The sequence below is a fragment of the Pseudophryne corroboree genome, chromosome 6, assembly GCF_028390025.1.
Source record: "Pseudophryne corroboree isolate aPseCor3 chromosome 6, aPseCor3.hap2, whole genome shotgun sequence".
Lineage (NCBI taxonomy): Eukaryota > Metazoa > Chordata > Amphibia > Anura > Myobatrachidae > Pseudophryne > Pseudophryne corroboree.
In genome coordinates this window covers 103,616,509-103,632,251 of record NC_086449.1, presented here as the reverse complement: position 1 = coordinate 103,632,251, position 15,743 = coordinate 103,616,509, and the positions used below count along the sequence as shown (strand labels likewise).

General features: G+C 44.5%; 1 protein-coding gene across 6 annotated transcripts in view; it reads left to right on the top strand.

The window, feature by feature from the left end:
* GMIP (GEM interacting protein) overlaps window positions 1-15,743 on the top strand; it is a 176,218-nt gene that overhangs the window by 56,464 nt on the left and 104,011 nt on the right. For all 6 annotated transcript variants that reach the window (XM_063931569.1, XM_063931568.1, XM_063931567.1 and 3 more), the window contains 3 exons: window positions 7,014-7,074; window positions 8,362-8,487; window positions 13,629-13,693. In XM_063931569.1, coding sequence (XP_063787639.1) covers window positions 7,014-7,074; window positions 8,362-8,487; window positions 13,629-13,693 — 252 coding nt within the window. The remainder of the gene's footprint in view (window positions 1-7,013; window positions 7,075-8,361; window positions 8,488-13,628; window positions 13,694-15,743) is intronic.

Here is a 15,743-nt window from a genome sequence, read left to right as displayed (position 1 = left end):
TGCTGTCTACTGATGTTAAAATTCTTGCAAAGATGCTTGCCATTCGTCTGAACGCAGTCATCGGTTCTATTATACATCAGGACCAAACGGGCTTCATGCCGGGGAGGTCCACTATGCAAAACTTGCGGAAACTGTTCTATCACTTGCAGGGGGACTGCTTGCTGGGTTCGGGGGCAGTGGTGGTGTCTCTCGACGCCGCCAAGGCCTTCGACTCGGTTGAGTGGTCCTACCTGTGGCAGGTGCTGCATGGGTTTGGCTTGGGCCCTGTGTTCATCGGGTGGGTTCGGTTGCTATACTCCTCTCCAGTGGCCCGTGTCTCTGTTAATGGGTATACCTCGTCCTCATTTTCTCTGGCCAGGGGCACGCGTCAGGGTTGCCCGCTGTCCCCGGCCCTGTTTGCACTGGCTATAGAGCCACTGGCTTGTATGATACGGGACAACCCGGATATTCAGGGATTGGCGGCCGGCTCCACGGTGGATAAGATCTCACTGTATGCCGACGATATGTTACTGTTCCTGAGGGACTCAGATGTCTCTCTCCGGTCTATGCTCCACACAATTAATGAATTTGGGGAATACTCTGGCCTATGTATAAATTGGGACAAATCCTTTATTTTTCCCATTTCAGGACATATCCCGGAGAGGATATGCACGTCACATTCCCTGCAATGGACTCTTAAATTTAAATACCTGGGTGTTTGGGTCACGGGGCCAGCGTCAGAATACGCCAGATGGAACATAGACCCTATTACAACCCTTTTTAAACGTAAAATCCACACATGGAAGGCACTGCCACTGACAGTATTGGGACGCATCAATCTCTTTAAGATGTCCATCCAGCCTAAATACCTATATGTCCTGCAACACTCCCCCATTTACCTCCCTAAAAAAATATTTGCTAACATTGACAGCCTCATATCTTCCTTTATCTGGGGTCATAAACCGGCTAGGATAGCCATAAAAAAACTTTGTAGGACCAAACTCACTGGAGGGGCGGGCCTGCCTAACCTCAGGCTGTACTATCTAGCGGCACAGCTGGTGCACCTCTCCGGCTGGGTCACAGGAATGGGTGGCCCGACCTTACAGGGACACTTGACAGACTGGGTTGGACCCTACTTCACCCCCCTCCTTTTCTTGCTTTCGGGAATGTCAGTGACTGGTCTTCCTCCTATCCTGCGACAGGCTCTTCTGGTCTGGAAGCAAGTGCACAACCTTTATGACTGGTCCGACCTAGAAACAGACTCGCCCTTATGGTTTAACAGTTCTTATATGGAACTTCAGAAGCTGTCGATAGACAATATTTGGATAAAAAGCGGGGTGATCTCCCTGGGACAACTATATGTGGATGGTTATCTTAAATCATTCGCGCAACTACAGGTTGATTTTGAGCTCCCAAACACAGCCCTATTTAGATACTTCCAATTAAGACATGCCATACAGACCCAGTTCAAAACGGCCCCTTCCATCTCCCCTTCTCCAGTTAAACTTATGTTACAACGCTTGCCCTCCACGGGCAAAATCTCTACAATATATGCCTCACTAAACAATAGAACCCTACCTGCCTCTTTAGACCCGCTTAGGTTGAACTGGGAAGATGATATAGGCCCCTTGTCAGACGAGCAATGGTTACAAATACTGGGCTCCGCCAGGTCTACCACCCCTTGCATCAGATATCAACAGGTACATCTCTTTATCCTGCACAGGGTTTACCGAACCCCTTTACTTCTCCAACGAGCTGGTTTAAGGCCTGACGCTCTGTGCCCCAAATGTCGGATGGCAGATGCTGGATTCTGGCATCTGTTATGGAACTGTCCGAAAGTCTATGAATTTTGGACTCGGGTTTGGTCTGACATATTAACTACTGACCCATCTCTTCCCCAAATTAACCCCAGGACCTGTCTCTTTGGGGTGGACCTGGAAGAAACCCACTCATTGCTCACATATCAGTATGTCCTGTGCCTGATCACGCTTGCGAAGGTTATCATTGCACGCTCCTGGTTTGCAGAGACCCCTCCCAGAGCATCGGAATGGAGAGCCCTGGTGACCTTGGTCATAGGGCATGAAAGGCTTATGTACGTATCCCGCAACTCTGTGTCCAGGTTTCACCGTAAGTGGGATAGATGGACTCTGGCACGGCCGGGTGCGGAACTGACGGAGCCCGATGATAGGCGGAGAATGTAGACATACATAACCCTATATTTGTGAAGGTGACCTCTCCTCTACTCACATATACTAAACAGGCAATAACGAAAATGTCTTAGTGACCAGACCGTGCGCCCCAAGCACTATCCACGCCTTTCAAGCACCACAAGCTTTATGTCTTATTTTATACTGAAAATCAATGTAATACCTATTGACCAGCATAATGCATTGTATTGTAAAGTTGCATGTTTTGAACTGCTGTCTTCTTTCTTTTCTTTCTCTTACTGCTTTTCTCTCTTTTGTTCCATTTTTGTAACCAAATGAAAAACTTCAATAAAAACTTACTTGATTAAAAAAAAAAGATTCACTCCCAGTAGGCGGCGGCTTAGCTTGTGCAATGCTGCTAAAAGCAGCTTGCGAGCGAACAACTCGGAATGAGGGCCATGGTCTTGCCCAACTGCTAACAAATTTTCTGCTGTGATCAACTCTGAATTAATCCCATTATCCTCTCAAGGAGGGACACAATGCTCTGCTCCTGGACTTTCCTCTTAATGAATGATTGCCAGCACCTGTGTTGAACAGGTTAATGGACAAGAAAGGTGTTTCAGCACAGGTGATGGCAATCATAAATTAAGAGAGAAGTCCAGGAGCAGAGCATTCTGTCCCTCCTGGAGAGGGTCATGTTGGGAGGTAAACCTGTGTAATTCATGAGTATCACTGTATGGTAAACCTAGTATATTCTGTATGTGGCATACTTGCCTACCTGACCCTCTCCATGAGGGAGAAAATGCTCTGTTCCTGGACTTTCCTGGTAATGTATGATTGCCATCACCTGTAGTGAAACACCTTTTCTAATCAATTAACTCGCTCACCACAGGTGATGGCAATCATACATTACCAGGAAAGTCCAGGAACAGAGCATTTTCTCCCTCATGGAGAGGGTCAGGTAGACAAGTATGGTATGTGGCCCTGATGAAGTTCAAACCTAGGCAGAAACCTAATCCTGGTCAAAATCACCACAATGCCAAATTTGGTGGAGCTAGTCACAAAACTCTGGATGTGCATAAAGGACAAAAAGACATACTTTCTCGCTTATTATTAGATATTGGGGGTAATTCCAAGTTGATCGCAGCAGGATTTTTGATAGCAATTGGGCAAAACCATGTGCACTGCAGGTGTGGCAGATATAACATGTGCCGAAAGAATTAGATTTGGGTGGGTTATTTTATTTCTGTGCAGGGTAAATACTAGCTGCTTTATTTTTACACTGCAAATTAGATTGCAGATTGAACACATCCCACCCAAATCTAACTCTCTCTGCACATGTTATATCTGCCTCCCCTGCAGTGCACATGGTTTTGCTCAACTGCTAAAAAATTTCCTGCTGCGATCAACTTGGAATTACCCCCATAGTGTACACAAACAAAATAAGAGTAAAAAATAAGTTCAGTTAAATGCAAACATCCATTGGCTTCCACTTTAAAATTCCCATGGGAGTATTGCTAACTGCTGTGTTCTGTAGATGAACTTCATATATTATAGCAGCTGCACAGATGATTTATAAACAGTTGGGGGGTTGGGGAGTCGTTCCAGATCCAATGAGCCAAATAGAAGTAGTTTCATATTGGTACTATCAGTACATATCATACTTGCCTATTCTCCCGGAATGGCTAGGAGGCTCCCGAACATCGGGTGGCACTCTTGGCTATCTAAAAAAGGAGCCAATTCTCCCGAGCCTGACACCATCCTTTCCGAAACCGCCCACTTCATTAGTAAAATTGGGTGGTCCGATTGGTCCGATGCTGCATCATGGCCGCGCACCCTGCTTCACAATGCTGGTAATAATGCCATTTTGAAGTGGGGAACGGGGCCATGATTACACCACTGCATCAGGAGGCAAGATCTTTAGCCACCTTCCAGCTCCCCGTTGTCAGACAATGTCTTTGACAACAACCCCAGCAGGGGGGCGGTGTCACACTCTAACACTACAGACAGAACACACTCAGGATTACAAAGACCAAGGGCCATATGCTACACGCCTCAGGATTATTTAGGAGCCCTCCACCCTTCTCGGCGCTCATGCTGGTGCCCTCTCCAACACTTGGTGCCTTCCATTGCCTCTGGAAGTTATACCACTGATCATCAATATGCTAAGAGTCTGGTCATTTAAGAGTATAGAAAATTGCTCCGAGGTTGCATCCAAAAAAATATTGCATCCAAAAAATGTATGTGTATTGTGGCACAAAATACCTACCCAAACCGGTCTCCCTCTGTTGTAAATGTAGAGAAGTAGCCTTGTGTTAATGTGGATTTTATAAGGGGAGCCACTAAAGGCAAGTTGTTATATTCTATCTTTCTGAGGAATGTTGGTGAATAATTCCACATCCTTTGTTGCCAGAGTGGCATCGTCAGGTAATGGCCCAGGATAAGCCAGGTTTCTTAGTAAATCAGTGTTATCCAGCTCTCTGTGGTTTATAGCAATGGTTTTAGGGCATATTCTCTGTGTGGGGCAGAGTACAAATTGATGCATCCCTTTTCAGGAATGCAATTAGCAAGTTTTAACATACGGTGCATGCGCAGAAAAGAATTTACATATTTTTGCTTATCTCCAGCTGGTTCTGAGTCAGAGGGATCAGGGTCGGCTCTATCTTTGCATGAAATGGGCACTTCAGGTTGGGAACGGGGTGGCAACAATCCTGCTTGCACAGAACTGTTCCCTCTTTTGGGCGTGTCATGGGAGTATTGTGTGTGGGTGTGTCATTGGATTATTGTGTGTGGGCGTGTCTTGAGTATTGTGTGTGAGTGTGCCATGGGAGTACTGCGTGAGGCCATGCAGCTAGAGTTCCATGCTAGTCTAAATCATGCGTATGGAGTAAGGGATGACACTTATAGTAACAGTTGTGGCTGTGGCTGGAAAAACAGTGGATGCAGCAGCGCCCCATTTGAAGTCGTACGGATCTCTGCTTTAGCCCTACAGAAACTCGCAGTAGCATAAGGTAGTTTGTTATCTGGATTCTGCTGTATCACGCAAAAACAGTCACTTTGTGTCCTAATCGCATCCGGGTCCCTAAAGTGCAAATACCTGACACAAGAGGTCATCTTTGATTAATTTGCTTGTCTATCTAAGAAAGCACATAGGGTGCATCTGGTTTGGGGTATTTCTGGTATTAAAATCTTTAGGCACAGTGGTTTAGCTGGTTGGTTGTTTGTTGATTATGTTTTTCAGTTCCTTAGTGCTCACATATGTGGGGCCCATTCAGTTTATGTAGTAAATGACATTTGAATGTTGTCTGTTTACTTCCTGCATGTAATGGGAAGTGTGCAGCATGATGACAGCACCCCCACTGCAGGAATCCCGTCTCACTTCCTCTATCAGATTGTGCCTGTCAGCAACCCCATTGGCTTGCTTTCACTCTGTACAACCACTTATTGTAGTGGTTCTATGTTAGAGGTGTCATTCATGCACTGTCTATACACTGATAAGGCAGCATGCAGTGACCCCCATACTACCATGCACATATCAAAAGAAGTCTTTCCACCAATCAGGAAGCTATCTTTTTCTTAAGAATACTACACATGGAGGAAGGAGATGACATGCCCGCAATTGGTTAAAGGATAATGTAAGGGGAGTGGGGGAGTGGTGGGTGACCAGATCATGAGTACCAGCTCTGGCAAGGACCTGCATCAATAGGAGACTGTATGGAATGTCAGCTTGAAAATAAGTTTGCTGACAAGAAGAGAGTGAAAGAGGAAGTTCTGTAAGCAGGGTTTTCTGACAAAGGTTGGAGAAATACAGATAGTGATGTCCATTATATACACAAGGTTACATGTTGTTGGAAAAGGCCATTAAAATCATGGCTACCCACTTTGTGTTACTCTCTTCTGGGAGATCCTATGGAAGAAGGTGCCAAACCAAGGGTAACTAGTGGGCATGGTGCCACTGCCATGAACTGCATCTTAACTGCACTGCACTTGATGAAAAATTCAGTGCTCTGCAGCAATGACATTAGTCACAGCAAATTGTGTCATAGCGGTGCTGACCACTCCACTGTAGAAGTGGTCAGAATGCGGGAGGGTTGTCGACTTGAAATTCTGCAGGAACTCCATTGTTCTGGGAGAGTAGGCTAGTGTGATTCAAGTGCATGCGAGGCAATTATCCCAAACATTACAAAGAGCTGATTTTCATTTTAGTATAATACATCCATTTTAATAGTTCAGTCCATGGGGATAAGCAGGGCAGAATGCCATAAGCTGGCAACAGTGCCATAACAGGGCTGCACTGTGCCCTTCACACCACCTGACCAGTGACTTCGTAGTGTCACACAGAGGGGCTGGGGACACAGGTGCCTGTAAGTGCAGCACTTCCTGGTGTGTTTTCAGGATGCTCTGGGGGGCTGCACAGGATATAGTGTGTCTGCCTGGAATGCAGAAAATGACGCTTCGTCCGGTGCTCTGGCTGTTGTAGGCACACATGCTGAAGGCTTAAGTAGCAGAACTAGATGAGATCTGGTCTTCAGGTAATTTGCCTGATTGCCCACACTCATGGGTCACACAGTGCCTGTTAGAATGATTGGAAGATTACCAAGCACACACATGGGTCAAACCTGGTCTAACTGATTTTACTCGGGTTGTTTTCTGGCTTCATTCTTGTCTTCTTGAGTCCAACATAGTGAATGACAGTAGGGCATTTGACCATTATGGTAAGCAATATAGCTGTGGATAACCAGCTTCAGTGAAAGAAAACTAAAGCTCATTCACATGCCTAACCATATACTTAGGGGATATACAGTATATATTATCATGTAATATTACATGGCTTGGAATGTCTTTTAACAGTGTGTAATACTAATGTCCTTATTGTATTTTCAATAGATCAGTACTCCACTGGAACTGAGTCGGACAGCCTGTGACAAAGATGGCATACCTGCATCAAGTAAATACCATTTTCAGCCTCCATTACTTGGCTATATGTGTACCAAATACATTTGGGTAAATTTACTAAGGTGGGACTTTTTTTTTTAGAACTAGTGATGTTGCTCATAGCAACCAATCAGATTCTACTTAACATTTATCTAGCTGCTTCTAGAAGATAATAGATAGAATATGATTGGTTGCTATGGGCAACATCACCAGTCCTAAAAAACTCCTAACATAGTAAATTTACCCCATTGTCTCACTTACCTGTCCATCACTGTCTAACATTCATGATCTTTCTATTCTTCTTAGCCATTCATTTTACTTCTTATGTCAAATTAACACTCAACATAAATCTCCTTCCACCACTAGACAAATAACTCTCCACCATTAGACATATTGTAACTCTCTACTCTCTCTTCACCACTAGACACAACTCTCTCCTCACCACTAGACACAACTCTCTCTTCACCACTAGACACAACTCTCTCCTCACCACTAGACACAACTCTCTCCTCACCACTAGACACAACTCTCTCCTCACCACTAGACACAACTCTCTCCTCACCACTAGACATAACTCTCTCTTCACCACTAGACACAACTCTCTCCTCATCACTAGACACAACTCTCTCCTCACCACTAGACACAACTCTCTCCTCACCACTAGACACAACTCTCTCTTCACCACTAGACACAACTCTCTCCTCACCACTAGACACAACTCTCTCCTCACCACTAGACACAACTCTCTCCTCACCACTAGACATAACTCTCTCTTCACCACTAGACACAACTCTCTCCTCATCACTAGACACAACTCTCTCCTCACCACTAGACATAACTCTCTACTCACTACTAGACATAACTTTCTCCTCACCACTAGACACAACTCTCTACTCACCACTAGACACAACTCTCTACTCACCACTAGACACAACTCTCTACTCACCACTAGACACAACTCTCTCTTCACCACTAGACACAACTCTCTCCTCACCACTAGACACAACTCTCTCCTCACCACTAGACACAACTCTCTCCTCACCACTAGACATAACTTTCTCCTCACCACTAGACATAACTTTCTCCTCACCACTAGACACAACTCTCTCCTCACCACTAGACACAACTCTCTCCTCACCACTAGACATAACTTTCTCCTCACCACTAGGCATAACTCTCTTCCCACTACTAGAAATAACTGTCCACCTCTATACATAATTAACTACAGCCCCATATTACCCCCAATATATACACCCTCTTTATTTCCCTCTCCTCATTCTTCATTTTTCTCTCTCTACAGCAGAGGAATCTGATGAAATTCTCATTCACAGTGAGGGAGGGGTGGAGTCTGCCCTCAACTACGCCAAGCGCTGGTGTAAATATGTTAGGGAAGTGCTGGGATATATCGAGAAAAGACTTAACTATGGTATAGTATAAATATTTACAGTACTGTTTTATAGTGTTTGCATCAGGACCTACTATCTGTATACACTACAGGCATAATAATAAAAAAAGTTTTACATTTGCAATAAACATGTGTGATATACACTGTTAGATGAAACTATAGACCAAACATGGTGAAGTATGAAAATACATTTTGTAAAAGATACAGGAGTCTATTTAATAAACAAAGATATGTCTTTTGTCCAACATTTTAGCTGGATAAAGCCATACCATTTGTTTTCTGTCAGTTTAGTTACATGGGAAGAGCGATTTCTCCTCCTTTTTAGTTATTCGGTTACATTTTTGCAGCCCCCATTGGATATAGTGGGGGCTTTGCATGAACTGTATTTATATAGCTGAGAGAAGGGAAGCTTCTCTCATCTTTTTTGAGAAACATACCATCTGCAGATGAAATTATGGGCTATATTCAATTAAAGTCAGATCCATTCTGACATGCATTTGTCGGAATGAATCTGATAGGACCTACTGTATTCAATGAACGCCCAAATCCGACAGGATTTGGCCGTTCCCGACAATCTCAATCTGACTTTAAAAAAAGTCGGATTGAGGAGATGGGGGAGAGCAGCTAGAGCCGGGTGGACGCTGCCGTGAGGGGCGGCGGTGCCCCATCCTCCTGCTACGCTGCTGTAGCCACTGCTCTCCCTGCTGCTCTCCTCTGTCTCCTCCTCTCAGCTCCCTCATCTCCTCAATCCAACTTTTTTTAAAGTTGGATTGAGATTGTTGGAAACGGGGCCAAAACCTGTCGGATTTGGCCCCGTTTCCGACAGAAGCACGCGGATCGACGGCTATTCCGCCGATCCACGTGCTTTCCGACAAGTCGGAATTCCCGACTTGTCGGAAAATTCTGGGGTCTATTGAATAGGTCGGAACCCCGTCCGACCTATAAAAGTCTAAAACTGCCATCTTTCCGACAGACAGCAGCTTTCAACCCCAATTGAATATACCCCTAAGTGTTTTCGTTCACTTCCTGCATTTCTCCACTGCCCCAGCTGGCTCCAATGGCTCTGTCGTCTTTGCTTCCCCAGCCAGCATTGCCGATCAGCATTGCTCTGACGTCACTGATGTTGATTGGCGCCAGGGCTGTCATAAAAAATGATGTGGACTGGGCCTGACAAATTAGACAGTGCCCCCTCCACCACACACACTGCCCCATAGCTTCTATACACTGCTCCATAGCTCCCCGCTGCATCCCCCAAAGCTAACCATTGTGAGGAGCCCGGGTTACAGTACTGAGAATCGTGGGCCAGGCCAGCTGCCTGTGTACTGGCAGGCAGCCACGGAGGGACAGAGCTGCAGCGGTATTCTTACTATAGAGCCGGCTGAGAGCCAATCGGAGCTTGTGAAATGTCAGCTAGTCACGAAATGCCGACTGGAGTCCCGAACGCCTCCCCCTCCCTTTGATTGTGGGCCTGATTGGTGCATGCACAGACCATTCAAACATCTTGTGCACAGTGCAAAGTATCCAGGCACTTAAAATATGGGAGGTGGGTCAACAGTCAGTAGGTCAAACTCCATAGGGTTGACAGGCTCACAGGTCAACAGTCTAAAGCTTGACAGCCAAAAAGTTGACATGGTCAAAAGGTCAACAGTCAAAGGTCAACAGGGTCAAATTGACGAGAAAAAGGGCGACACATATGGTCGACATATTTTTTTTAGGTTTTTTTGCCTGTTTTTACAACTTTTGCGCTATTACCTTTAGTAACCTTGTGGCGTATGAAACGAGCCCGTTAGCGGATGCATTTCACAGATTTGGGTAATATATAGGCCCTCATTCCGAGTTGATCGGTCGCAAGGCGAATTTAGCAGAGTTACACACGCTAAGCCGCCGCCTACTGGGAGTGAATCTTAGCTTCTTAAAATTGCGACCGATGTATTCGCAATATTGCGATTACTAACTACTTAGCAGTTTCTGAGTAGCTCCAGACTTACTCTGCCTGTGCGATCATTTCAGTGCTTATCGTTCCTGGTTGACGTCACAAACACACCCAGCGTTCGCCCAGGCACTCCCACCGTTTCCCCGGCCACTCCTGCGTTTTTTCCGGAAACGGTAGCGTTTTCAGCCACACGCCCCTGAAACGCCGTGTTTCCGCCCAGTAACACCCATTTCCTGTCAATCACATTACGATCGCCGGAGCGAAGAAAAAGCCGTGAGTAAAATTACTTTCTTCATAGTAAAGTTACTTGGCGCAGTCGCAGTGCGAACATTGCGCATGCGTACTAAGCGGATTTTCACTGCGATGCGATGAAAAATACCGAGCGAACAACTCGGAATGAGGGCCATAGGTACCGATACACTATGCAACCTGTCTCATTAAGGATTTCCCTTGAACTTCCCCAGCAGCTCCCCGGCAGTCCTGGGCAAAAGATATAGTACAGTACACATAAGATATATCTTAATACCTGGGAGTGTCTACATCCAGGAGCATGCTGTAGCTGACGATAGCTTTAGATCTTCCCTGCAGCAGGGAAGATCAGAAGCTCTGACCAACGACCAGCGGGACCGTGCATCGTGATCGTTATCATTCACAGACACTGAATGATCTGCACTATTATGAATGATTTGTAGTTCCGATCCGTCGGAAATGGCCAAATTGCTCATAATATTGTCTAGTTTATGGGCACCTTATGTTTAAAAACACAAAATAGCACCTCCCCCCAAAAAGTCGACTTTTTTATGTTGACCTTTTGACCCTGTTGACATTTTGTACCTGTCAACCTTTATATCTATCTACTTTTTCACACCTTAAAAATATATGAATATGGTGAAAGTTGCAAAGCAAAAAGCGACTTTTATCTGTGCCCCCTTGTACTTTGTTTTTTAAATAGACCTCACATTGAGGAGACGAGTTGATGAAGGTGTTCTGTTACGTTTAGAAGAAACTGAGATATTTAAAGTTAAAGATAAATTAGAACTTTAGAATTGGACATAGCAGTTTAATCTATAACATGTATTAGTAAATAAACTACCAACATTTAAAATAACATTGACTATGCTCTCTATGTCATCTGTACGCAGATGATACTCAAATCTACCTATCCTCCCCTGACTTGTCCCTATCTGTACTGGACCGTGTCACTGAATGCCTTTCTGCCATTTCATCCTGGATGACATCTCGCCACCTCAAATTAAATATTTCAAAGACAGAGTTAATTATATTTCCACCGGCCAATAGTAAGTACCAACCTGATATCTCTATCACTGTTGAAAACTCGACTATCTACCCTACCCCACAAGCTCGCTGCCTAGGTGTCATCCTTGACTCTGATCTGTCCTTTGTTCCCCACATTCAATCTGTCTCAGGATCATGTTACATGCATCTAAAAAACATATCCAAAATACGACCATACCTTACACAAGACACTGCTAAAACTTTAATCCACGCTCTCATTATCTCCCGCATTGATTATTGCAATAGTCTCCTAACTGGTCTTCCCAAAACGAGACTCTAACCAGTACAATCCATTCTGAATGCAGCGGCGAGGCTTTTCTTCCTCGCTAGACGTTCATCGTCTGCAGATCCACTCTGTCAGTCCCTCCATTGGTATTCTACTGCATTCAATATAAAATACTTTTGCTCACATACAAGGCCATTAACCAAACTACACCAACGTACATCACTTCGCTTATCTCAAAATATCTCCCAACCCGACCTCTTCACTCTTCACAAGACCTGCGTCTCTCATCGACACTAATTACTCACTCCCACTCACGATTGCAGGACTTTCATTGGGCTGCACCCACTCTGTGAAATGCCCTACCATGCACAATAAGACTCTCCTCTAGTCTCCAAACCTTCAAGCGTTCCCTGAAAACTTACCTCTTTAGGCAAGCGTATCAAATTTCAGAACCACCCACATAACTTTCATAAGCCTTCCTATCAAATTGCATCCACTCTGCACAGTCCACACATATCCTCACATGTCTTCTCATTCTTCACTTTCCCTTCCTCTCGAACCCGGTTCATCATTGTTGTGTGACCATTTCATACAGCCCACCAAGAACCTTTGCAATATGGCGGAAACTATGCAATAGATAGCACCTATCCTTGTGTATACATGTATTACCCAGTTTGCTATATCATTGTTAATTCCAAAAGTAAAGCGCAACGGAATTTGCTGCGCTTTATAAGAGACTGTTACTAAATAAAATAAATAATAACACCTTCATCAAATGAAAAACCCATGTTTCAGAAAATTGTGACATAACACCTTCATCCACTCGCCTCTTCAGTTATTTTATAGCTAAATCATACATCCAAACTTTTTAGATCTGGAATGCGGGACTCTTCGGGCGCCGATGGTGTCCGCAAGTCTGAAAGGATGTGAAGCCTCTGGAAAAGGGGCATGCCTAACCCTGCCCTCCCCTCCCGATCCCGTCACTCCAGATACCCCCCCCCCCCCCTCATCTCATGGCTGTTCTGCCATGATGTCTGCGCTCACCCCAAATCCCCCCCCCCTCCCCCCACTACGGAACACTGCTGGCCGCGGGTGGGACAGCGGGACAGTCCCAGGAAAATGGGACAGTTTAGAGGTATGCTAAATGCTATAGACTGCGTTCTATGATCCTCCATAGTTGATTCTAAATGGACTTGTGTACAGTGAGGTGATTTACAAATATTTCATAACAGGAACAGGAGGCTTGCATAGTACTAACAAATCTTTCCTCTCTCTAAAATTATATTGTGGTGATAAATAATGTCATAAGTGTAATGACAGTTTAATTTACGTACAGTAAGGTATATGTATAGTCTAAGGCCATGCAAACTCCCTGTACATACTTCAATGGAGACTTCCAATAATAAAGGAAGATGTATATTTTAATGTAATACAGATGGAAAGTCCACCTCTTCAGCCAGGGTATGCCTAAACATAAACTTTTCTAAACTGGTTTGAAACATAAGATTATTGTCAATTTGTTAAAGAATAATTCAACCAAAAACTAAAAAATTTTTTTTTCTGTGGAATTAGGTGAGATGTATTATATTTAGTGTCCCGCGGTTGGGGGAGGGGGGAGGAGGGCGGAGATGGGAGGCATACAGTACTGTGTATAGCTGAAGTATGTGTAGAGCAGTTCTACTATTTTTACACTAATTCTTTTGGCAGAATCTGAATTTGCCAAGAATACCATCAGATTATCTGAGTCTGCGAAGAGCATCCTCAGCCAGCAGGTAATGGGGTCTGCATGAGAATCTGGAGGGTAAAGGGTAGTGCTTTCATCATCTCTGGTTTTTCCAACAGCAGCCTTTGCCTCATTAAAAACTTTTATTTGGAAATGACATTTCACCAAAACTGTGTCTCCTGATTATCTCAGAGTAAAGGCCCATACACACTGGGCGATTTTGAGCTCAAAGTAGCTAACTTTTGGCGTTTTGAGCTACAAAATCGCGAAGTGTGTATGGCCGGGCGATGAGCGGTGATGTGCGCTCCCGCATCATCGCCAGCCGCTGCCGTCCATTGTCTTGTTTTACCGGCCGAGTGAACCACTTTCCACAGTCTCCTACTGTTGAAAGTGGTTCACCCCTGTAAAAATCGATGGGCTAGGTGAAAATCGCTCAGTATCTATGCACTGTGCGATTTTCCAGTCAGCGGTTTTCACATCATCTCTCTGCATACACACTGGGCAAAAACGCCCAGTGTGTATGCACCTTTAGGGCCTAATTCAGCATGGATCGCAAAAAGCAAATCTTTCTCTAATGGGCAAAACCATGTGCACTGCAGGTGGGGCAGATATAACATGTGCAGAGAGAGTAGATTTGGGTGGGGTGTGTTCAAACTGAAATCTAAATTGCAGTGTAAAAATAAAAAAGCCAGTATTTAACCTGCACAGAAACAATATAGCCAACCCAAATCTAACTCTCTCTGCACATGTTACATTCCCCCCCCCTGCAGTGCACATGGTTTTGCCCATTAGAGAAAGATTTTGCTTTTGCGATCCATGTTGAATTAGGCCCTTAGTTACAATATGGCACTAAAATATTTTTACCAGATTTAGCAGCAACAAAGAAGCATGTAATGGCTTTTAGAATTTGGTAAACTTCACACAAGTGTCCCCGTTTTCTGATTATAATATCTGGGAGCCTTAGTAGGCTGTTTACAGAGATTCATGATTATGGGGAGACAGTGGCGTAAGTTCGTCACAGTTGCCCGGAGGCAAGATAAATATTGGTGCCCCCCTATTTCCTATATTAAGATAAATGTGTGTGTGTGTGTGTGTGTGTGTGTGTGTGTGTGTGTGTGTGTGTGTGTGTGTGTGTGTGTATGGAGTGTTCTGAAAAAAAGGTATATACTGTATTTATACATTTAATTGTCTTTTATTTTAAATCACACAGTTCTTGGCAGTCATACCCAGGATTAGAACACATGACCTGTTTTACTGACAGCAGACACTTTACTGATGGCGTTATTTGCTCCTGTACAGGAAGCATGAGAATTCTAACTATATGAAGTTACGTGTAATTGTCAGAGAAGTATCTTCATATAGTTAAAATTCTCATATTTCCTATACAGGAGTAAACAGCTTCATCAGTAAGGTGTCTGCTTTCAGTGTAATAGGTCGTGGTTTCTAATCTTGGGTGTGATACTTGTAAAATGTGTATATTCAGTATAATAAAGAGAGTGTGATTTGTAAGGTGCAGGGACCAGTGAGGAAGTTGGCCACTGAAAAGATAGCAGCATCTATCAATTAACTTAATTTAATGGTGTCACAGAATGGGAGGAGAGGTGCCCCCTTCAGAGCAAGAGCCCTGCGGCAGATGACTCCGTTGCCTCCCAGAGTTCTGCCTCTGTGGGGAGATCCTTCACACTGAAGCCACATTTCCTGGAATATGTAATTTACTATGGTGTACTCGCAGAGTTAACAAGACACATATGTCACCAATGCAGACCGGACACGTGATATAAATGCTATGGATATAGCTATGCATGTTAGGCAAAATGCACTTCTTTTCAGGACACATTTGACACTTGCGATTTAGATCCATCAAACTCAATATGAGCCACACATTACGCACTTGCATCCCACAATACAGTTATACCTCCCTACCCCTACAAAACTCTGACCCGAACTCTCTCTCTAACTACCGTCCCATCTCTCAGCTCCCATGCCCCTCCAAGCTACTGGAGAGACTTGCCTACACTCGCCTCACACACTTTCTTAACTCACACAGCCTACTGGACCCACTTCAGTCAGGATTTCGTGCCCAACACTCCACAGAGACA